The 24380-nt window shown below is 41.9% G+C and overlaps 2 protein-coding genes across 2 annotated transcripts; both read left to right on the top strand.

The window, feature by feature from the left end:
• Positions 1 to 2223: 2223 nt before the first annotated feature.
• LOC121454734 (olfactory receptor 5A1-like) lies at positions 2224 to 3192 on the top strand. The gene has a single exon (XM_041662163.1). The coding sequence runs from the start codon at positions 2224 to 2226 to the stop codon at positions 3190 to 3192; it is 969 nt and encodes a 322-aa protein (XP_041518097.1).
• Positions 3193 to 10727: 7535 nt separating this feature from the next.
• LOC121454733 (macrophage-expressed gene 1 protein-like) lies at positions 10728 to 12842 on the top strand. The gene has a single exon (XM_041662162.1). It carries the CDS (start codon positions 10728 to 10730, stop codon positions 12840 to 12842), a length of 2115 nt encoding a protein of 704 aa, XP_041518096.1.
• The last annotated feature ends 11538 nt before the right edge of the window (positions 12843 to 24380 follow it).

Raw genomic sequence — 24380 nt, 5'->3', positions numbered from 1 at the left:
GTCTGCAGGACAGAAGAGGGCACCAGACGTCATTACAGATGGTTGTGAGCCACCATGTGGTTGCTGGGAATTGAACTCAGGACCTTTGGAAGAGCAGGCAATGCTCTTAACCACTGAGCCATCTCTCCAGCCCCCCCTAGTCATCTTTCTTACTACCTCTGTAAGTCTATCACACTCTGAATTACACTAAGGTAACAGTGTTTAGTTGTGTATTTGCCGTCTAGTTACTTGTTCACAGTAAGGAATGAGAACGTTAAAGAATAAAATAAGATTATTGTTTTCTCTGCTCGCAGGGAAAAGATCAAACACTTTAACATGGTATTTATCTACTAGATAGTTGGTAGACCTGCTCTGTGCTAGGTGTGGGTTTAAGTGCTTTGTGTATTTAGTTAACAGAAAAGAAAAGAATTCTAAAAATAGCTGCCTTTGTTATACTTCTGTTCTAGTGAAGGACAGAAAAGTCAAGAAACAAATCAAATCTATGCAACACTGTAAGGTGATTGCTTCTGTCTGAAAATGGAGCCACATAAATCGATTGGAAGCCTGGAAGTGGAGAGAGGCTGAAATAAAATATTGATGTACATATGTATGCAGTGGCATACAGTTTATGTGATGACGTATGTATGTATGTGCATGTTTACGATTTTGTATGATTGAAACAAACGTGTCTTTCCCCTCTAAGCTTTCAATGATCTTTCACAATTTGTCTCCCCACCTCTGGCTTTCAGAATTTATGTGTCTTCTACTCCCATTTCCCTGTGCTCTGATCCTTTTATATGCCTTAAATACTAAGCTTGCTCCCCAGGACTTCTGCAAATGTTCTCCTCCTGCTTAAAATGAACAATTCAGATCTCAGTCATGCGCCCCCAAGCCTCTCACACAGTGTCTTCCCATCCCAGGACTGCTTTACTCATCTTTGCAATTGTCCTCACAGATTTTTTTCTCTGAAAACACTACCTACTATCTCCAGGCTCCAGGGCACTGTATAAAGGTTTCTCTATAACAATTGTTATGCTGTGCTAATGATCACCTGGTTTTCTGTCTGTGCTATGCCTTCTGACGAGTATTCTGCACTTCCTAATGTGTTATTAATATCCACATCATCAGCATTTAGCTCTAACAAGCACAACATGGTCTCTTGCTGATAATCTTGGTGCAAGAAAAGTGTTCAAAGTTCATATGGTTAGACATTTTCCACTCACTGGTTTAGTCAGTATTTTTCCAAGTTTTATCTCTATTTGCTTCATGCTGTTGGGATAGAGGGAGGGGGACAAGAAAAAAAGGTGGGACACACACATACATACATACATTCAGAGAGGGAGAAAGAGAGAGAGAGAGAGAGAGAGAGAGAGAGAGAGAGAGAGGTCCAATCTATGAAACCTGCTTAAAAGTGTAATGATAAAACAACCACAACAGGAAAATTATTCTTTCCAGTAGAATTTTACTGGCATATAAACCAAGCTTAAGGTAGGTCCCATGCCAATACATGAATAGCCAATACAAAACAAACAATGGTGCTTTGTAGATTTTTTTTTCTTATATTGCTTTGTTTGGGCATTTTTAAAATCTTACCTGTTTTTGTCTTTGTGTGTATGTGTTTTGTGATTTTTATTGTTCTTTTAATTATTTATCTTTTTACCTATCATTTTCTAAAGAAAGAGAGCAAGAAGGTGTGGGATTGGGTAGATGGGGAGGATCTGGGAGGAGATGTGGGAGGGGAATCTGTAACCAGAATATACTGCATGAATTTTCAATTAAAAACCTAAATTAAACTAAGAAACAAAATTACATCTGCAAGCATTTTGAATTTTGTTATATTTCTTCTCTTTAAAAAGAAAAGAATACATGTCTATATCTAAGTGATTTAATAGTGCAACATTTGGAGTAATTCAGAAGAAGAGAAAGATTGTCAACCGAAGTACCACTAATAAGTACCTCCCTCCATTACCATGGTGTCGCTACTGACAATAAGGTGATGATCCAGATAATGTGATTACTATCTTGACATATTTTGCATTAACAAGTTCATCAGTTAAGTAGTACGGTGACCTCCATACACTGTGGAGGGGAATTCTGCATCAGACATAAGACATTTATTTTGGGGGATGTCTTCTGGTTGTAGGAGTCTATGATTCTTTGACAAAGCAGAGGAGTTTCTTCACTTGGATTTTGGTTGACCCCAGGAGTCTATCTCTGGGACTTTGAAGACAGCGGAGCTGATACATGGCTGCGGGAAGAAACATTAGCATGGTGACCAATTTCATCCTTTTGGGATTTTTAGAGCATTTCCAGCTGCAGGTTGTCCTTTTTGTCTTGTTTCTGGGGATCTATTTGGTGACCATGGCTGGGAACCTGGGCCTCATTGTCCTGATCAGAATGGACTCACACCTCCACTCCCCCATGTACTTCTTCCTTAGCAACTTGTCCTTTGTTGATGTCTCATACACTTCCTCCATAGCCCCTAAGATGCTCTGTGATTTCTTTAGGGAGCAGAAGGCCATCTCCTTTGTAGGTTGTGCCACACAGTTTTTCTTCTTTATTGGAATGGGAGGCACTGAGTGCTGTCTCCTGGCTGTCATGGCATATGACAGATATGCTGCTATCGCCAATCCTCTACTCTATCCATCCATCATGTCACCCACCACCTGCGTGGGTATGGCCATCACAGCATACACAGGAGGGCTCCTCACTGGCTTGGTCCAAACCAGCTCCATATTCCAGCTTCATTTCTGTGGGTCTCGGATCATTAACCATTTTTTCTGTGATTTGCCACCCCTGATGTCCTTGTCTTGCTCTAGTACTTTTCTCAGTCAAGTAGTAAATTTTCTGGTTGTGTGTACAGTTGGTGGGGCATCAGCCCTGGTTGTCTTGATCTCCTATGGCTACATCATTGCTGCTGTCATGAAGATTCATTCAATCCATGGGCGGATGAAGGCTTTCAACACCTGCGCTTCTCATCTAACTACAGTGATTCTTTTCTATGGCTCTGGTCTCTTTTCATACCTCCATTCCAGTGCTGGCTACTCTCAGGACAAAAATAAGGTGGTGTCCATGTTTTATGGTGCAGTGATCCCCATGTTGAACCCTATCATCTATAGTCTGAGAAACAAGGAGATCAAAGAAGCATTGAAGAAACTCAAGGAGAGGAAGAAGCAGATGTCCTGTCTCTCTGTCCTACAGTTCCTTAGGTAAAAAACAGAACAAAAACCAACTTAAGCCTTTTGTTAAATATAAATACTAAAATAATAGCATGACTCAGAAAATTGGTAGTAAGTTAAAGAAACTGTTTCAAAGGCTAGAGATTTAGCTCAGTGGTTAAGAGCACTGACTACTAATTCCCAGCAACCACATGGTGGTTTACAACCACCTATAATGAGATATGGTGCCATCTTCTGGCCTGCAGAGACACAGGCAGAATACTGTATACATAATAAATAAATAAATCTTAAGAAAAAGAAACAATTTCAAGAAAAATCTTCTACGCCAAATTGACAAATCTACTGGAAGATTGTACTTAATGGATATTTTTTTTACTTTACTTTCTTTTCATGGACTGATGTTAGATTTAAAATTTAGTCACTCAGAAGGTAAAATAAATATGATTTTGATGGTATTCCTCTACCATAGGGTACCAGGTGCTAAATTCAAGATACCATGTCTCAGGGACATGAGCCAAAACCTTGTCATAGGGACACATCATTCATCAATGTCTTCCTAAAAAAAAACAAACAAAAAAAAACAACAAAAAAAAACCAGTTAAGCATGGTTCTTGCCAATTCACTTACCTCTTGAGATATATTCACTTGCCTTGGATTATACCTATCCAAGAGTTGGCACTAATAAAAAATACTAATTTTGGATTAGGAACTCAAGAGTTGCCACTGACATGAATTCAACACTGATGACTCGGAGGCAATAGAGTGGTAAGGTACCAATAAACTATGCCTAGAAAGAGTCAAGGATAATGGGTGTGCAGTCATAAAGACCATGGAGACCAGACACAAGAAGCTAAGACCACCATAATGTGTATCTACATGGTCATGATGAGGAAAGAGCAGGCCCTACACCGAGGTATCCTGGGGATACCTGTAGTCAAGGATAGTAATTAATATGACCCAATGCAAAATTATAAATTTGCCTAAATATTATAGGATATTTTGGGGGAATTTTTTAAATACTTAGTTGAGTTCTCAACCATGGATTTTGTAGATGGTAAGCCAGCTCGTGGTGCTACACAGAATATTAGAAATGGGTTAGATCAATATGTAAGAGCTAGCCAATAAGAGGCCGGAACTAATGGGCCAGGCAGTGTTTAAAAGAATACAGTTTCAGCCGGTGATGGTGGTGCATGCCTTTAATCCCAGCACTTGGGAGGCAGAGGCAGGCGGATCTCTGTGAGTTCGAGACCAGCCTGGTCTACAGAGCTAGTTCCAGGACAGGCTCCAAAGCCACAGAGAAACCCTGTCTCGAAAAACCAAAAAAAAAAAAAAGAATACAGTTTCCATGTAATTATTTCAGGTATAAAGCTAGCCGTGCGCACGGCCTGGTGCCGGAAATGTAGCCCACAGCTCCCTACAACAACCCAATGCAAAATTATAAATTTGCCTAAATATTATAGGATATTTTGGGGGAATTTTTTAAATACTCAATTGACTTCTCAACCATGGATTTTGTAGATGGTGCCATGTTACAATATCAAAAGCTTAGACATAGTTGTAAATGGAATGGCATGAGGTTCATGTCTAAAGTCTTGTGACCAGATATGACTAGCCGGAAAAGAAGAACTTCTCGGAGACATTCTGATTTCATATCTACTCACGAGATCGGTTTTCACTCTCAACCTTATATGGCTGTTAGTTCATGTCCTGTCTGCAGCCTCTCTGAACTCTGATGTCAGGCTTTCTTCCTGTGTTAATAGCCGTGCCTCAGTTTCCCCGTTTTCTCTAACAAGTGCCACCACTCCAGTGATGTCCTCATTCTAGAGCACGATCTGAAATAAGATATCTATGTCAGAGAGTTTGCTGCAGACTGTCACTGAAATCATCTTCAACCATGTTTTTCAAGATAATTCTAGAGTAAATGGTAAATGAAGTCTTGTTTCTTTAATGATTGTGTAAATAAACCATGGTGAGCTGCAACAACCAACTCTAAAGCACATCTGTCCTGGTGATCACTATTCTGCATAGTACTCTTGTGTTCCAGTGTTCTCATTTAATCATCTCTATGCCTTGCTGAATCGTTAGCAATATCTATGGGGGGATTTAGTCAGTATGTTCCTCTGTCAAGTCTTCTTTGGTCCTAGAGAAGTACAGACCAGGTAATCACTATGGAATATATTCTTATAAAATACTATAGGAACCCCCTCCATCTGACAAGGTATTTTTCCTGATAGTCTTCTCCTAAGTTGTTAGCATCCGTGCCTAAGCCGCCCTTCACTCTTTCTTCCAAAGCACTGGGCAGATCCTTCCACAAACTATGTGCTTAATGTCTGTTTGATAAACAATCAAATTCAAGTTTACCTGGTAGGTAATCTAGAGATGTGAAACTAAAGGAAGGGAATGTCTATTATTGGAAGCCTATGATGTGCCAGGAATTATATACAGTTTGTTTAAAAGTTGATCCAATAACATGCACAATTCCCTTTGTTAAAAAATTCAGGACTGGATAGATGGCTCAGGGCTTAACAGTGCTTGCTTTTCTTTCAGAGGACCCAAGTAGAGAGTACTTCAGGGGTTATTACAGGCTAGGAAGGAAAGAGGGAATGACAGATAAAGGAAGTTAGATAATAAGTCAAATAGAAGGAAGTTATAGTTCCCCACAACATGTGTGGAGGTGGCAGTAATTTATGTCTTACTCCCTTTTATTGAAAACCCAAACACAAGGCAATGATATCTTTTGAAAGGATAAAATTTTAATAGCCTGTTTTATTTATTACAAGTTATGAATATGCATCAAATTATCATACAGTACCTCATAAAAATGCATAGTTACTATGTGCCAATTAAAACGAAAAGACAACTAAAGAGCAAGAGTTTAAGATAAACCAGTGGCTACTTAGATGTAATCATTAAGCAACATTAAAGTTATGTAAACCCAGTGTCCTAGCCTTGACTTCCAACATGAGTTTCAGATGCCTCTCAGTTCCCTAAGTAGACCTTTGCAAGGTTAGGTTACAGATGTTGGTCCCTCATTGAACGGTTTTTCACAAATCATTTCACAGATGATGGTCACACCTTTGGACAGTCTGGTTGTGGACACTTCAGGAGTGAGTGCTGGCTCCAACTCTGGTTGTCCCCTTTAGAGGACATGTCATAGAGTTTGAGTCCATCAGTTGGCAGACCTTCACAGACCCAAGTCATGAATTTATGTGGGTCACACCTCAGTTGCCTTCAGTGGGGACAGGTTCCAATTCTGTTCTTACTCCTGTGTGGTCCCTTGGTCCCTTGCAAGACCAGATTCAGATTCTGGTCTTCACTATTAGTTTGACAGTGCTGACCCTGGCCCTAGGCAGCTGCCTGATGTCTTGCATACTGATGCTCAGCAGCTGAATCTGTGCTACCCTGCAGACTCCAGCCAGGTTTCTACCTCATTGAATACTACGCAGTTCTGATGTGAAGTTTCCTCCTGTGGTCTAGAGTAATTCTGGATACTCTTTAGCTTTTAACTTTGCTAAAACTTTTAGTCTGGGCCTGCCAAACCAGGACTCAGCCGGGGTCTTTGTAACCTGATGTCTTGCTCTTGATTTGGTAGAGGGCTGAGTGGAGAGGGTTTTGGAGTCTTTTCTAATATTCAGTGCAATGTTTCTTTTCATTCTTTTCTCTTTAAATATCTGTTTGGGGGGGGTATAGCATCAGTTTTCTGAGGCCCTCTGTCTTAGGCCACAGCTCCAGCTACACTCTTAGTGAGAAAGGAGGGCCAGTTCCCTAGACCATGCAAATCCATCCAGGACAGACTGGATTCTTCATGTTCTGTTTTGTAAGTCTCCTTTTTTACTGTGATGTTAAACTAGATTTCTGGCCATCAGCTATCTTCTGGAAACAGGCCTAGCTTTTGATATGACTGCACAGAGACATTTCCCATTAGCGTTCTCTTCCTACCCACCATAATAAAAGGGGCTGCACACCCACTGGGTTCTTCTTTTAGTAGATAAGCAGTCCTGGTGGGAAAACGCCCTCTAAGGGGAAGGAGTGGACCAGGCAAGTCCTAGAACATCGGGCTAGGAGACTGAAAGGAGAAAATGTCACTGTCTCACTGGTACATCCTCCATAGTCCAGACTGGAGTTTACTCCATGGACTGCAGAAGTCCCAGCTCCTTGCTTTGTGTGCTGAGTTTCTGATGGGTCTTTTAGATTCCTGTGGAACACATAAAAATGGGATAATCCTGGTGCATGAAATTATCCCAGATGGATGATAGAATAAAGGGGTTGGAAACATCTGATCCGGTCCCAAGCCTGCACAGGATGAACATCACACATGAATCACGGCTCCTCATGACATGGAGTCAGAAGCTTGTCCGTGGTCACACAGATGTGGCTTCCGGTTCATGGCTTGGTAGAGGAAGTGAAAGTGCCTTTCAGCACCTTAGTGTACCTCGAGCAGAAGCACCGCTTCTCTCTGCTTGAGGCCAGAGTTTAGTGTGTAGCCCCGGGCATTTCCTCACCCACGATGACAAGCCTGAAAGAGTATGCTCTTGTACACAGAAGTCAATGCAAGAGAGAAGAGGAAATTGTTGGTGGAAGGGGAAAAGCAGGAAAATGCCTGTAAAGAACCAACTTACTGTCCTGGTGTGCAGATGGAGGTTGCACCCTAAATTTCATACCTTTTGCATGAACTAAAAACACAGCTCACTGAGCAAAAGAATCACAGAGTCCATAGGCATTCAACACATTCAGGCATATGGAAACTCCAAAAGAGATTTGTTTCTTTTTTAAAAGTTATGCATTTCTTGATTATTTTACTGAGCATTTTTTGGCAGTTATGACATACTTTTTTGATAAATGGGTGAGAAATGCTCATCATTAAAAGCTAAAACATATAAAAACAAAATTGATAAGAAAAAAATCAAAGCAATTGAATAATTCTTACTAACCAGATGTCACTACCATCAATGGGTTGGTGTAGATGCCTCTTGTAGTGGATATTTGTAAATATCTGGTAACACCGAATGATTTCAGCATTATTTTATGTGTTATTAAAATTGTTTGAAAGAATTATGCTGTAGGGTTGGAGACAGGGCTCAGCAGTTAGGAGGGCTTGCTGTGTTCCCAGAATTCTGAGTTTGGTTCCTAGCACTCGGGTCAGACAGCTCATAACCATTTGTAACTCCAGTTTCACGGGATCTGAAATATTCTTCTAGCCTTCATGGGTATACACACACACACACAGAGAGAGAGAGAGAGAGAGAGAGAGAGAGAGAGAGAGAGAGAGAGAGAAATAAGTCATTTTAAAAGAATTGTGTTTTCTATAAAATGTTTTTATTTTTAGGGTTGGTTGGAGGGAAGATGGGGAGGAGCAGGAAGAGGGGAGGGAGCAGGAACTGTGGTTGGTATGTAAAATGAACTTAAAAAAATTTAAAACCTTTGTGTTTATGTCTCTAAAATTTAACTATTTTACTAGCATGTATCAATTATCCATAATGGGATTCATCATGGCGTCTTCATGCATAATATATTTTTATTATATTCACTTCTCCTTGACCTCTCTTATCCTTGTCCTAGTAAAACATTTTGCTATATAACCCTTGATGAATTCCATGACTATATTAATTTTCATTTCCTATGCCAAAATTGAGAAGGAAGACTGTAGCAAAGAAAAAAAGGCGGACATTAAGTGTTTAGAAACATCTAGATTTAGAACTGCCTACATTGACCTCGCTGCTATTCTTCTTTCAGAAGAATGAGCTCAAGAAAACAGCAACAAAGAATGAGAAATTGCTTGTCTGCCTCCAGATGAATGTAGGAGGGAGAGTATTCCACTTCCAGCCAGCCATGCCTGAAACAGTTTGAAGAGAAGGACTCAAATACAGAATCATGACAGCTACTTCTATGCTCAGTTTTCTAATTCTGGCCTCCCTCTCCTGATATATTAGCATATAACCATCCAATTATAAGCTAAGGAACAGTGTCCTCGGAGGTGCCCGAGTTTTCCAGCTAAGCATAGCCTAGACATTGTTAACAAACAGTCTTTTTTGTTGATTGGTATAAGTCAGTTTCCCTAAGCAGGGTTCTGTGGCATGGACAGAGCCACAATGTGGTAGTTCTGTATTTACAGAACACCATTATGGTTTCAACAGTGACCAGAGAAACTCGTCTGTGAAGACCAGGAACAGAACTTTTAAACTCTCATTTATTTTCATTCCTTCTAAACTCTCTCCTCTGCTATATCAGTGATGACCCAACATTATTCATTTCCCTGAAAACTTCAAGTCAGATAGGTAACAACATTGACCTATAAATTGAAACATGGCTGCATGTTGGTTATGGTATGTTTTGGGGAGCCATGACAGTGCAATTCAAACTGTTTTTGGCTTCTCTATAGTCTCTGGATACTAGTTAATGTACAAAGACACATTTTAATTTTTCTAAATAACTCATAGAGATGAACTTCCTTTAATCCTGATCCTTGATCACTGGGTCTGATGTATCTCTCATTCATTTAACAGAACTGGCATCAGCACAGAAAGAGAGATGGGGAAGGACGTGAAACTATGTTCTTCAAATGATATAAAATTTTAATTTCTTTAATTTTGTAAGGAAGAGTCACACTTATTTTTATACACCTACAGTGGGTTGGAAAACTTAAAAGTACAAAATGTACACTTGCAAATTAAATATACAGAAAAAGTTATGGGTTTGTACACAGGCACACATATTTCTTGGTCACTCTATGTTTTTGAAAAATTAAAACTGAGATAATAGAGTGGCTGTTGTCTTCTTTGTGATATTTTTATGTGAAAGGAAACAAGGTCACTCACTCACATGAAAAGCTTAGGGCAAGTCAGACTGAAGTGTCCCAGGATACTGCAAACAGAATTGTCTTCATTCTTTATCTCAGCCCCAGATAATATCATACACACACCAAAACAGGAGGGCTTGTAGTGATGAGACATCACAAAACGTGCGTGCATGATACTCTCCCGCCTTTCCTCTGAGAGGACAGCCTCCAGTCTCAGTAAGCCAATGAGAAATCTAAGGCTTGTCCATGAGGTAGAAATACCCTGTACCTGGTGGAGATAAAAGCATGTCAAGAAGGGCAAATGTTGCTACTGACCTCTTCATAGTCAGCAAAAGAATCTGGCACTGGAGACTGACAAGAGGACAGAACCGTGAGCCAAGTTTGGAACAAGGCCAAGAGAGCGAACAAAAAGCCAAAGCAGGCTCCCCAGGTAAAGAACAGGTGACATGTGGGATCTGCTTCTTCTGAGGATGCATGACCGCAGAGTGAACAGCTTGGTTGGAGAAAACGGGTGGAAAGTCTGCACCGTATGTGTTCACTTGTATGTTATACTATATTTTGTTGCATGCTCAAGTGATCGTTAGTCTTCCAACCAACTATCCTTTGCCAATTTTTCAGCTAACACAGGCTGAAGAGCAACTTACGGTTTTAGGAGAATTGTTAAAATTTCAAGCAACTACTGTTTAAGCAATTGCTTTCTTTTTGTCTTTCAGTTTGCCCCAGGCTCTCTGGTGCATGTCCAGGACTAGTGTGTGACTGGGGCTATCTTCACCATGAACAGCTTCATTGTCACAGTCCTCATCTGGACCACAGTAGCATGTGCTGAAGAAGACAAGCTCCTAGGAGAGACCAGTGAAACTAGTTTTCGAAAGTGCCAACAGGCTTTCAATATACCCGTTCTGGAAGTGCTACCTGGAGGGGGCTGGGATAATCTGAGGAACATAGACATGGGGCGGGTGATGGACTTGACATACACCAACTGTAAGACCACAGAAGATGGACAGTACATCATCCCCGATGAAGTCTTTACTATTCCTCAGAAAGAGAGCAACCTGGACATGAACTCAGAAATCCTGGACTCCTGGGTGAATTACCGCAGCACCACGTCAGCTTCCATCAACATGGGGCTCGATTTTCCTTTCAAAGTCAACGGCAAGTTCTCTTCTGAGTTCCAAAGGATGAAGACCCTTCAAGTGAAGGACCATGCTGTAACTACAAGAGTTCAGGTGAGAAATTTGGCCTACACAGTAAAAAACAACCCAAGTTCAGAACTCAGCTTGGGATTTAAGAAAGAGCTCATGGAAATATGTGACCATCTAGAGAAAAACCAGACAAAGATGGCCACCTACCTGGCAGAACTGTTGGTCCTCAACTATGGCACACATGTAATCACCAGTGTGGATGCTGGGGCTGCACTCATTCAGGAGGACCACATAAGGTCCTCCTTCCTTAAGAACCACAAGGGAAACCATGCCGCTGTGACCACCTCTGCTGGAATCACTTTCGCAAAGGCTGTGAGCTTCAAACCTGAAGTAGGCTTTGATTACCAAAATAGCTTGACCATAGGCTACCTTGCTAACAGAACTAACTCCAGGATGCAGAGCATCGGAGGGGCTCCATTCTACCCAGGCATCACCTTAGAAACCTGGCAGAATGGCATGGCTAACCACTTGGTGGCAGTAGACCGATCTGGTTTGCCTCTGCATTTCTTCATCAAGCCTAACAAGCTGCCTGGTTTTCCATACCACTTGGTGGAGAAGCTATCGAAGACAGTGGAAACTGCCGTGAGAAACTACTACAACTTTAACACATACCCAGGCTGCACAAATGTCGATTCCCCCAACTTCAATTTTCAAGCCAATACAGATGATGGCTCCTGTGATGGTAAGGTAGCCAACTCTCCCTTCGGAGGCGTTTATCAGGTGTGTCAACAACTCTCATACAGTTCACTAAATCTCTGCCAAAAGTTGGAACAGAAGAATCCACTCACTGGTAAATTCTCCTGTCCCTCTGGATACAGTACTGTCCATTTACTGACTCAGACCCATGAGGAGGGTTACAGGGACACAGAATGCAGACAGAAGTGCACCCTCAAGATCTTCTGTAAGAAAGTGTGTGAAAATGTATTCAAAGTGGCTAAGGCTGAATTCAGGGCTTATTGGTGTGTGGCCAGTAGTCAAGTATCCCAAAACTCAGGACTTCTCTTTGGGGGAGTCTTCACTGACAAGAGCATCAACCCTGTGACAAATGAACAGTCATGCCCATCTGGGTACCTTTCACTGAGTCTGTTACAGAACCTCAAGGTATGTGTTTCTATGGATCATGAGTTGGGGCATAAGTTTTCAATCCCCTTTGGTGGGTTCTTCAGTTGCACAAAGGGGAACCCGTTGGTTAATTCTTCAACATCCAGAGACTTAGGGGAATCATTTCTGCAAAAGTGTCCTGGGGGCTTCAGCCAACAGCTAGCTGTTATCAATGATGGTTGCCAAGTGTCCTATTGTGTCAAGGCTGGAATCTTTACAAAAGATTCCCTAGCCCCTGTTAGGCTACCACCTTACACTCAGCTTCCTCTCATGAGTCAGTCTGACACCAGCTCTAATGGAGAGACAAGTAGCGATAGTGCCGCATCCTGGATTAAGGACTCCTACGCCCAGCAGTGGAGGCTAGAGAGGCCCTCGGGACTGCACAGCGGGAGCACATCAGGAGGAACCGTTGCTGGAATCACAGTTGGGGCTATCCTAGCAGTAGGTGTTTTCATTGCCATGGCCATCTATGGCCACCGGAGGTCTAAGAAGAGTGAATACAAAGTAACTTCAAAAATGTCTTTTCCTTCTTTTGCAAGAGCTAAAGCCACTCCTGATGGAGTGCAGGATCCAACTCCAGCTTAATTCTTCCCGAAAGGAACGTTTCTCTCACCTCCAAGCATGGGTTCAAGCATTTCTTTTACTCCTTTCTCCTTCACCTCTGCCTTCCTAAGGAGTAAAATGAAAGCTGCAATAAAAAGAAAGTTTTATAATGCTGTGATTGTGTTCATGTCTCTGCATTGGGGATTAAAGGATCAATGTGAACAAGGTAGGGGAAGAAAGATTTCAACTAATTCAGCAAAAGCCAGCCCTGGTTCCCAGCCATAATGGGAGTGTGCATTCCCAACAAGTCACAGGTCACCTTCACCTGAATCTCTGTATGTGAAAAGAGATAGGCCAGGGAGCAACAAGAGCTTTGGGATGAAACTGCATTTAGTCTGAAGTCGACAGAAGTTTCCAATTTGTGTGTCAGAAGATGTTACCATCCCTGTATCTTGTTTGGGGTTTTATGCTCTCAGAGGCAGTCAGGACTCTGAAAAGACACAGACATGTAGTGATATTTCACTTGTATTTTTAATAAATAAAGCATGCCTGAAGTTCAGAGAGTAAAACCATCACACTGATCAGCCTTACAGACCAGGCAGTGGTGATACACACCGTTAATCCCAGTAGCCACACTAATTTGCCATAGAAATCGGCAGTAGTGGTGCACACCTTTAATCCCAGCACTAGAGAGGATTATACAATGGGAGGAGACAGCTCTCACACACAGTCTCATTCTGAGATTCCTGGAGACGGGATCACTATTTCGAACTAAGGTAGAGGTAAGAGCCAGTGACTGACTGGTTTGCTTTTCTGACCTTCAGGCAAACTTTATTTATTAAAATACAAATAAAATGCTGCCACACAGACAGTCCTGTTCAGCCAGTGCTGTAGAGCCTCCTGAGCTCTGATGGCTGTGTCAACTCCCCATGCACCCCAAAGGACCGCGGACTCATAGCAAGCCCATGCACCCCAAAGGACCGCGGACTCATAGCAAGCCCATGCACCCCAAAGGACCGCAGACTCATAGCAAGCCCATGCACCCCAAAGGACCGCGGACTCCTCATAGCAAGCCCATTTTCTGTCTGCCCCACAGTTAGGATTTCCTTTGTCCAGATCAATTTTAGACTTCTGGATAGTGTCAACAAACCTTCAGGAAATATTTTAACTTACAAACTTCTCATACGAGCTCAGAAGCAAAAGGGTGGTGGGAAACTGGAAATAAATCAAGAAATGTAAAACTCAAGAGGACTCCAATGTTCCAGGAACTGGCTGATTTCTTCTCGCCGGCCTCAGACAGACGTTGAAAGGGACTGTTGTTTAGATAGGTCAATTATTATGGTTTAATATTCGATGTTACCAAAAATATAACTCTTTCTTCTTCTGTGATTAACACTCACCCTTCATGTCTTCCCACCGCAAGTGTGGGAACAAATACAGAGACACAAACATACATACACCCCATATTACAAGTCTTTATTTTCCAAGGGGTGAAAAATGCAAAAGTCAAAATAAGCCCCCACTGAAGTTTACTTCCTCCTTTAAACTAAAACCAAACCCAAAATTCATTATGTCCTATTCTTTCAGTTTTGGCTTGCTTTCCCTGCTAGACACAGGGCTGATGTGATTAAAAAAAAAAAAAAAAAAAGGTTATGCCGGGCGGTGGTGGTGCACGCCTTTAATCCCAGCACTCGGGAGGCAGAGGCAGGCGGATCTCTGTGAGTTCGAGGCCAGCCTGGTCTAGAAGAGCTAGTTCCAGGACAGGAACCAAAAGCTACTGAGAAACCCTGTCTCGAAAATCCAAAAAAAAAAAAAAAAAAAAAAAGTTATGTCATTAAGTTAACTGGAAAAGGCCTCAAGAACCACTTGTGACATTTATTTCAATTGAAGAATGACTTTCATGGGATATCTGGCAGGGTACATTATTGACACCTGGCAATAGTTGGGATTTTGTTCAATTTTAATATCTGATTTGATTCTCTACAACATAGAAATTACTCCACAGCCGCCTCAGAAATTGTGTACCTATTCACCACAGCACGTGACCAATGAGCTACCTTCTATGAAAGACCGTGTGTTCTCTCCTCACTGTCTACAGTCAAGGGCTGTGCACACAGTAGGCCTTCTGAGTGCACAGTAGTCTCAGCCTCTGGGAATGTGGGAAGAATTACTCATCCACTGCAGAGAAGAGTGAAGAGCTGAATTTGAATTCTGCCTCCTTCCTGCCCAGTCAAAAAGGGTTGACTCCATAACCTCTTCACCAAACCTGCCCTTTTCAGTATTAAAATGTTCAGTATTAAAACATTTTTCTTCATGCCTTGTGGGTTCTAAATGAGTTTTACACTTCAGTCAAGCTAAGAATTTGTCTTAAAGTGCTGACTTTCCTCTGTGAATTCTTTAAGGATTATTAAGCCTGCACAGCACAACAGGAGACTCCTAGACCAAAGGCACCAACCTCCCATTGAGACAAAAGTATCTCACTAACTTATATTTCTACTAACAAAGATGCATATAAATATTTGTTAAAATGTGTACTGGAAGCCTTCATTACTTTCTTATTGTGTTCTAATCAGTGTTAGAATCATTAAAACTAAACGTTTATTTGAAGGGGAAAACCCACCTGCAAATGATTAAAGACTATACTCCATCGTAGTCACGTGAAGTCACTTTCAAGAAGTTGGTATTCAGGACCTGAGACTTGACTCAGCAGCTGAGAGCACTTGCTGCTCTCTGAGATTGTATTCCTAACACTCACACAGCAGCCCACGACCCTCCACAACTCCAGTCCCAGGGGACCCACTGCAGGCAAAACACTCTTAATCACATAAAATCAAAACAAATTAATATTAAGAAAAAGTTAACATTTCTGGCTTTCAAGATAACCATTTTCCCACAAATTCACACTCCTTTCCCTTGCCATGTGGTCTGTTTAATTGGGAGGAACCTAGACTCGGGCCAGGTCAAATGTGTGGGTAGAAGAGACGTGGAAAGTTTGAGAAAATAAAGGGGTTTTCCCTTTATCTAGCTAGTCGGACTGAGGTTGCTCGCACATAGAGGAAGTAACCCACATGCTTCTGAGACAGGTGCCAAAGCACTTCTCCAAAAGCAGGCCCTTCAGAGTAACCACAGTTTGTGCTTGTTCATTTGCTGTTTATTGTTCTGCAATACACCTCATGAGCACCAGGGGGCGATGTCCTCTCGTAGAGCAACACCAAGAACTTCAAAGCACAGCAGTTACAAACAGAACACCTGACCTCTGGACCTTCACCAGCCCTCTCCCGGAAACCCCCATTCAGATGCTGTTGGTAACAGACAAGCAAAGGGGGCAGCGATTGTTTCTTATGCTGGGTGAATGTTCTCAAAGCTCTCACGCTGTTGCATACCAAGCTCCTCTGAGATAAAAACTTTCCATCTCGGAGGGAAGCTTCTCAAGACACAGAATGTTCTCAAGGGAAAGCAAACATTCCATCTTGTATGTCACACTCATGTCTGGGGCATCAGGGCAAGCACTCAGGGCAGCAGCTGAAGCAGAGGCCATAGAGGAACGCTGTTCATTACTGTGCTCCCTATGACTTGCTCAGTCACATCAATGTGCGTCCTAACACATCAATCATTAACCAAGAAGACGCTCCTCAGGCTCGCCCACAGGCCAGTCTGTTGGGGACACTTTCCTAAGATGACTTTCCTCTTCCCATGACTCTTGCTTATGTCAAGCTGGGAAAAAAAAAAAACAAAAAAAAAAACAAAAAAAAAAACCAAAAAAAACCTCAACAGGACACTCCCTAAGTTTGGGAAATAAACATCTCAAAAGCCCAGTGTCTCTTTCTCTTCCTGCTGCCTATAGATCTAGAACTCTCTGCTGCCCCTCCAACACTATGTCTGCCCGTGTGCAACCATGCTTCCTGGCATGATACTAAACCTCTGAACTGTAAGTCGGCCCCAATTAAATGCTTTCCTTTACAAGAGTTGCAGTGGTCATGGTGTCTCTTCACAGCAACAAAACCCTACGACAACTAGCTAGGTATAAATAGAAAGGACTGCTGAGAGACATTCTCAGATAAGTTGAACTGCCTAGAAGAGGCTCAGACCAGCCAAGCTGCCTAGAAGATGCAAGATGATCCCTGAAGAGTCACCTGGAAGGAGTTCACATTACCTGAGCTGGCTGGAAGAGATGGTCTCCAAACTTTTGAGCCCCTTTCTGGCTGTACAGTGTGCTCTAGGTTTCCAACTTCTGTGAGCCTACTCATGCTAGGGTAGGCTGTTGGTGATGCAACCGTCTTTGTGTCATTTCTGATTCTAAAAGTAACCCCTCACCCATATTTCCACAAGAAAATGAGAACAAAATACAAATAAACAAACAAAAAAAAACCTCATTGACTCACCAGGAGGTACTTCGGAGGTATCCGAAGGTGGTTGGTCACCAGTTCCACATCTGGCATGAGAAACAGGTTGCACAACATGAGCACAGAGCGGGGCAAGATGGGGGAAAAGTAGTTTTGACCAAGTTTGAAACCACAGGGAATGGAACACAAAGGCACAGACTACCACAGATATACTACCCATCTTCAGGGATCAACGTCTTACAAGGTGTGGCAAATCCCACTTGTCATCCCTGGCATCCCAGGCAGGGAGAACATGGCTGCTGGTGCTGAGACTGTGAAAGGAAAAGCATGGGGTCCCCTGCTTGGCCCAGCAGAGCACATTGGAGCTTCTTTTGAAAGCAAAGTGGCTAGTACCCAGGGTTTGCCCTCCTTCAAATCATGACTATACTCTTATGTATTGGCAGAAGAGAAGAGGCAAGAGATTTCCCCTAACCTTAAGGGGCTTCCTGAGCCCAAGCCTGGGTACCGGGGCCTTAAATGATGTGGGAGGGACACAGGCCACTGATCTTACGTTCAGTGCTCTAGGGGTGAAGAACTGTCCCCAAAGTCACGAAAACCTGTTTCAACACAGATGTGACTCTAGTTCCCATTAACCCAGACCAAGGAATTGGCATAAACATCATGTGAGTGTCTTAGGCCTCTCAGCAAGAGGCAAAACTAAAAACTCAGGGAGAGTTACCACCACAAGCTGGGCAAACCACCTCACCACAAACGGCTCTGGTGGAAATAAAAGTATGATGCATAAATCACACATCACACAAAAGACAAGTCACCAAGAGGAAGCGCTAGCAGGTGCGCTAACGGTGATGTGCATGACATAAATTAAGACTATCCTTAATTTGACCGAGTGGACTATCTCAGCCATAATTTGGAGTCAAGAAGATTCCTATAACTGACTTACAGATCCTGGGCCGTGTGTCCTAGAGATGCTGGAACCTACGTTAGCAGATTCTGCAGATAGGAAAACAGAGACTCAAAGACAGAACTGACTTCCTTAAGGGCACCAGCAGCTTAGTGGCAGAATGAGGAATTGAATCCAGTCTCCAGGTTCCCAGCTAGCTCTGTGTTACTTTGTGTGTGTATTAAGGGGAGGGGCTGCATTCAAGTGTATATGAGTGTGCATGTCTGTGTGGAGGCCAACTGAGGGTATTGGGTAGTCTCTCTCTCCATCTCCTTCTTTCCTTCTTTCTTTCTTTCTTTCTTTCTTTCTTTCTTATTATTTATTTGAGTCAAGTCTCTGACTGAATCTGATGCTAACCATTTGGATAGGCTGGCTGGCCAGTGAGTTCCAGGCGTATGTTTCCTACTCCTCACTCAGCATTGAGACTAAAGACCTGTGCCCCTCTGCTACCCAGTCTGACCGATACAATACTGGGAGTCAGGTAGCCAAACCTAGGTCTGTATACTGACATGGCAGACACTCCATTGACAGTCATCTCCCCAACCTACTGTGATATTTTTACACTGTATATATTGAGTCCTTGTTGTACCTTCCCATGCTAATACCCTCCCTCTCCCTAGACCCGCTCCCATTTCTGTAACTTCCTCTTGTGCAGACAAGCCTAGAAAAGCTGAATGATGGGGAGGAGGGTCTTGAAACAGTCTTAGGGACATGGCATGACCAAGGCACTGATGTACTCATGACAGCTGCATTCGCTAGCACAGGAACTACACAAGACTGAGACAGTAAATATTCAGTCTTAGATGGGGAAGGAGCTCATGGGCCCCACTTGAACTCACCAAGGGAACGAAGGGTAGCTAGGGATTGCTGGAAGAGAGGAAGTAGTTGCCTTTCGTGAAGGAACCACTGGTGAGTTCCTGTGTTGCAGTGAATATTTTTGCACCCAAGTCCACATGAGTAACCCTGGTTAAGCTGGGTGGGTCACAAAACAAAAGCAAAAACAGAATAAAAAGACATAGAATGGGGATGGGAACTTGATGGGGGAGGGGGAGGATTGATGGAAGACAAGAGAGGGTATAGGGGTGAATACAACCAGAATGTGTTATATATGAGTATGAAACTGGCATAGAATAAAACTTTTAAATAAGATAAAGGCCCTGCTAATCTCCTCTTGCCCTGCTTACCTCTGACTCTTCCTGTTCCTGGTGTCTACCATTCATTCTGTGCATCTACAAGCTTGCTGCTTTTCATAAGCGATTGAGGGTTTAGGCTGTTCATCTTTCTGTGTCCATCTGGATTCAGAACAGTGTTCTCTAGTTCGAGTCATGTTGCTGCCGAGGACACGATCTCATGCTGTCTGAGGAGTTATCTGATTTTGGTCATCCACTGAGTGATAGGCATCAGGATTTACTCCATGATTTGGTTATGGTGGGGGTGCTGCACAAACATGGGGCACAAGCATCTTGTTGGTATAAAGATTTTATTTCCTTCGGGTGTATACCTGGTCTGCTCGAGAAACTTCAAATTTCTTGAGAAGTATCCATACTATTTTCTATATAGCTGTACTAACTTGTATTCTCACTAATAGTGCTAGTTTTGTTTTTGTTTTTGTTTTGTTTTTTGGTTTCTTTTACTTTTGGGGGCCCACCAGCCAGCTCCCAAATAAACACCAGGAGGCTTGTTCTTACTTATGAATGCTCGGTCTTAGCTTGGTTTGCTTTTAGTCAGCTTTTCTAACTTAAATTAGCTGTTTCTCTTTAGTTATATTTTGCCTCTGGGACTTTTACCTTTCTTTATTCTATATATTTTTTTTTTCCTTCTTACTCATGGATGGCTTGTGACTGGTCCCTGATGGCCTCCTCTCCTTTTTTTGCTTGTCGCTTCTCCCTCTATTTATTTATTTGTTTGTTTGTTTGTTTACTAAGCCTATATTTCTCCTCCTATTTATTCTCTCTGCCTGGAAACCCCAACTATTTCTCTTTCCTGCCTAGTTATTGGCTGTTTAGCTCTTTAATAGAGTGATCAGGTGTTTTAGATTTAGATAGGCAAACTAACACAGCTTCACAGAGCTAAACAAATGCAACATAAAAGAATACAACACATCTTTGCATCATTAAACAAATATTTCACAGCATAAATGTAGCACATCTTAAATTATTATTCCACAGCACAAGAGTCTCATTTCTCTGAATCTTTGTCAGTATTTCTTTCTTGTCTTTTAATGATAATGTTGTCACGAGGGTGAAATGAGACCTTGACTCATTTCATTTCTCTCATGATAGATGAGTGGAATTGAACATTTTTCTCATGCCCAAATCTTGATATTTTATAATCCTGTTATTTTTAATAAGGGGTTGGTAAGCAACAGAATCAAGGATAAGTCCATTCTGATGCAGCTTTTAAAATAGTAACTTCCTAGAACACAGCCGTGACTGTGCATTTACATATCACCTACATTTGCTCAAAAAGACAAAGCTGAAGAGAGCACTGGTTGGCATGGCCTAAATACTTACAAGCTGGTTGGCCACTTACAGGACAACTTTGTCTGCTCCCTTCTAAAGGAAGCCTAGAATGAATTACTTGGAAAAGCAAGCCATCAGTCACTTTACGCAGCCTGTGTCATTAACCCAAATGTCACCACAGTCTCACCATTTCCCTTTCTTTAGGATACTAATAAAATATTCACGCATCCTTCTGAGTTAACATGGCTTCCCATATTGTCATGACCAAAAAAGGTAGGATCTTCAGATCCTTTAACAGAAGGAACGAGCTATTAAAACAACTATCAGAGTTCCTAGCAAGGTCAGAAAACAAAAGCTGATATCCATCAAGCTCCTGCCTACACCATGTGAACGTTCATTGGTGCCCAAAGCCAGTCCTCTGAGCAATCTATTCCTTGCAAGTAGGTGCTATTATTTACTTCGCTGCTGTGGAAGTGAAAGTTTAGAGGAAACCCAGAACTTGTGTGATGGCAACTGCAGCCCTAGGATATTTATGTTGTTTCAGTTCTAAAATCTTTTTCACATCCCAATTTGTCAAAATAACGATTAAGAAACTGGAGTAACTATGTCAAACCCAAAAAGTCTAGAAGTCAAATAAACCCTCAACCCAGCACATACTGTTAGGTTCATTTTTGTTTTACGTGCATATATGTGCATACGTGTGTGTGCATACATAAGCACGCATGCACGCACGCACGCACACACACACGCACACACACACACACACACACACACACACACACACACACCTCTATTTTAACAGAGGGCTCAAATCTCCCAAGTACATATATCTGAGATGGAAGAAACACCTAGGAAAACCTAAGCGAATGCTCTTGTTTTCTTCTTGATCTAATCATGAATATTTTGAGCAGAAAGAAAAATGGTGGTAACTTTGACTTTGCTTCATCTGAAGACCCATTGGAAGACGACGATAAAAGAAAAAAAAATGGTGCCATTGAAGAGAATGGTCCATCCTCCTATAGGAACCTTTAATTGTCAGTAATAGCTTCTTGGGGAGGGGTGAAATCTCATGGGCATTTCTACTCATGATGGAATGTTGAAGGGTCCAGTCTTATGCAGGTATTTGTTGCTGGTGTGTGTTCATGATTGCAATGGCTATGTCATTTCTGGATGATGGTATTTCATGGCATCTTCCCTGTCCTTTGGCTCTTACATTCTCCCTGCCCACTCTCTTACCGTGTTCCTTGGGCCTGGGTGGTAGTGGTATTGACAGCGATGTCCTATTTAGGACTCAGTGCTCAATAAAAAAAAATTAATAAAAAATTGTTTAAAACAAAAAAAACTATAACAAGTAAAATGCAAAGAACTATAATCCTATAGCAACAAGGGATGTAACAAAGCAGATTTGCTATGGTTCAGAGTATTTCCATGTATTAATCAAAAATTGTTTTATATATTTCAAAGCATATCGATTGTAATAAATGAAAAAAATCATTTACTAGAAACACTGACTGTTATTCTGAATTTTCTTTTGTATTACCTGATGATAAAACAATTATGGAATTATGAAACCTAACAATAGTTAACTCAGAGAAACTCAAAGCCATTCAATCATATCTTTTGAATCTTCTTCAAATAAGAAGTCACATAGCAAGAAAGGTATGATGAGTAAAAAAGGAAAACAGAATAAAATTCTGTGCTGAGCTCTCCAGGCCAAGGTCCTGTTTCCTGGTGAAGGAAGATACAATAGACCTTTCACGGTAGAGTCATCACTCAGAAGCCTGAAGAAAAGTGGGGAGGAAAGAGCTAGTCATACTTGCTCAAGCTTTGTATACTTGAGTTTGCAGGGGAGATGAAAAGGAAGCAGCTGGGGAGGGAGAGCAGCAAGGAAAGCGCTAACAAGTGTGAGGCCAGAATTCCTACCCCCAGGACCCACATTAAGGCCAAGAGGATGTGGAGGCTCATCTGTAATCCTAGCGTGCAGGAGCCAGAGACAGGGGTCATCACAGCCAACTGGCTAACTGGCATAGCAAGAACAGTGAACTGTGGGTTCAAAGGAAACCGTGCCTCGATACTAAGTAGAGAGCAAGTGAGGAAAGGACTTGAAGTCAGCTCCAGGCCTCTACACACAACACACAAACACACATACATGCATATGAAAAAATAAGGGTAAGGGTGTCCCACCATTCTGACTTTTGCAACAATATTAAATCTGACATTGGTTATTGCGCAATAGCACCTACAATGAATGTCTGGCCAACAACAGATATTCAGTTCTGTTTACCTCACAGAGCAATGAAACAGGTCTCCATTGGAATGTTATGGAAATCTATATTGAGACTGCGCTGAGGCGGCCTGAGAATTCGGAGGAAATCGAAAGTCTAGTTAGCAATATGTGCTATTGGAATCATGGAGGGACAACCAAGACTAAATCTTCAAGTCTGCGAACCTAAGATCTTAGAAAACGAAAACAAATAAAAGGACCCATGTTGTAGATTCTACATTGCTGACTGTGTAAGAATATGTATGATGCTACATGTCCAGATCCAAGTTATCTTTAGTCTCTTCAGCTCCTATTTATCATTTATTTCTGCTTTTGACCTAACATGCTTGTGGCTATCTGGTGCAATACTTTTTGGAATGTGCATACAGACCACCAGTTTCCACCCACTCAGAGGGTAAGGGCGTCACCATCTTCAGACAGCATCTGAAACTTAAAGCTGTTGTAGCCCACATATCTACCTATCCGATGTTCCTACCAATGTATCTGAAAAACAACTTTAATTATGGCCTTCTTTGTTCAAAATAAAAAGCTCGTGAAATCATTATCATAATGGAACTTAAGGAAAGCTGAATCTGTTTCCCTAGCACATGGTAACTTGGATTTAGCTTCAGAATAAACTCTTGTGTTATCTTTCATGTGAAAGCTCTGTTTACGCATGGACAATTTTAGTACCTGAACATGAGAACTCAGGGATGGTCCATATTCATTGTAAGAGTCACCCAAACCAGAACCACATACCATCAAAGGACCCATGTGCCCCACTTGTGCCTCGTTGTCTCTTCTGGTAGATTCTGGTAACTTCTCTCTGGGGCCTGGGCCTCCCTGTCTTTTGGTTAGTACCCAATAGGTTTATTCTGAGCTGGTTGGAGGGATTCTGTTTCGATACTTGGGGAGGGGGTTGTAGGGTGTGCTTTCTTTGTTGTATTTTGTTTGTTTCAGAGTGTTCTGTTTGGGGGCATCTGTCTTTGATTGTTTTTTAGAATGTTTGATTGTTAGCTTGATGGCTTTTGTTCTTTTCTCCTGCCATCACTCCAATATCTAATTAGCATTTTTCTGCCACCTCCCCTGCTTAATGTCACTTCTCTGTCTTCAGCTCAGGCAGCAAAGAACCTGAAACAAAACTAAGATCCCCTAGCTAGCTTAGGGAAGCTGGCAGCTTTCAGGAGAGAATTGGAGACTGAAACCCAAAGAGGAACTGCTAAAGAAAACCTGTTTCGGGGCCTCCATGTGCCTTTGTTTGGTAACTGTGAGAAGTCCTCGGTGGACACTAGGATTATAGTTGGACAGCTTAATTAGAATTTTAAAATATCTAAAGAAATAATGAAATTTGTAATTTATATTTAAAAAGAGCTTTGGAAAGTATAAGTTCAAAGGTGATGTTAAAACCAGGAAGGAAATCAGGAAAATCTTAGAGGTTCTGTCAAAAACCAAAGGCAAATTCTGAGGTCTAACTGTTAGCTCCCTATTCTCATGTACTCTCGAATGTTGCCTTTTTCTTACCTCCAAGCAGAACAAATTCTCTATGAAAGGAAAAGACTATTATGGCCTCTA

The sequence above is a fragment of the Microtus oregoni genome, unplaced genomic scaffold (genome assembly GCF_018167655.1).
Source record: "Microtus oregoni isolate MIOR12 unplaced genomic scaffold, Mior012 000012F_ref0000307, whole genome shotgun sequence".
Lineage (NCBI taxonomy): Eukaryota > Metazoa > Chordata > Mammalia > Rodentia > Cricetidae > Microtus > Microtus oregoni.
This window is presented reverse-complemented; position numbering and strand designations above follow the sequence as displayed.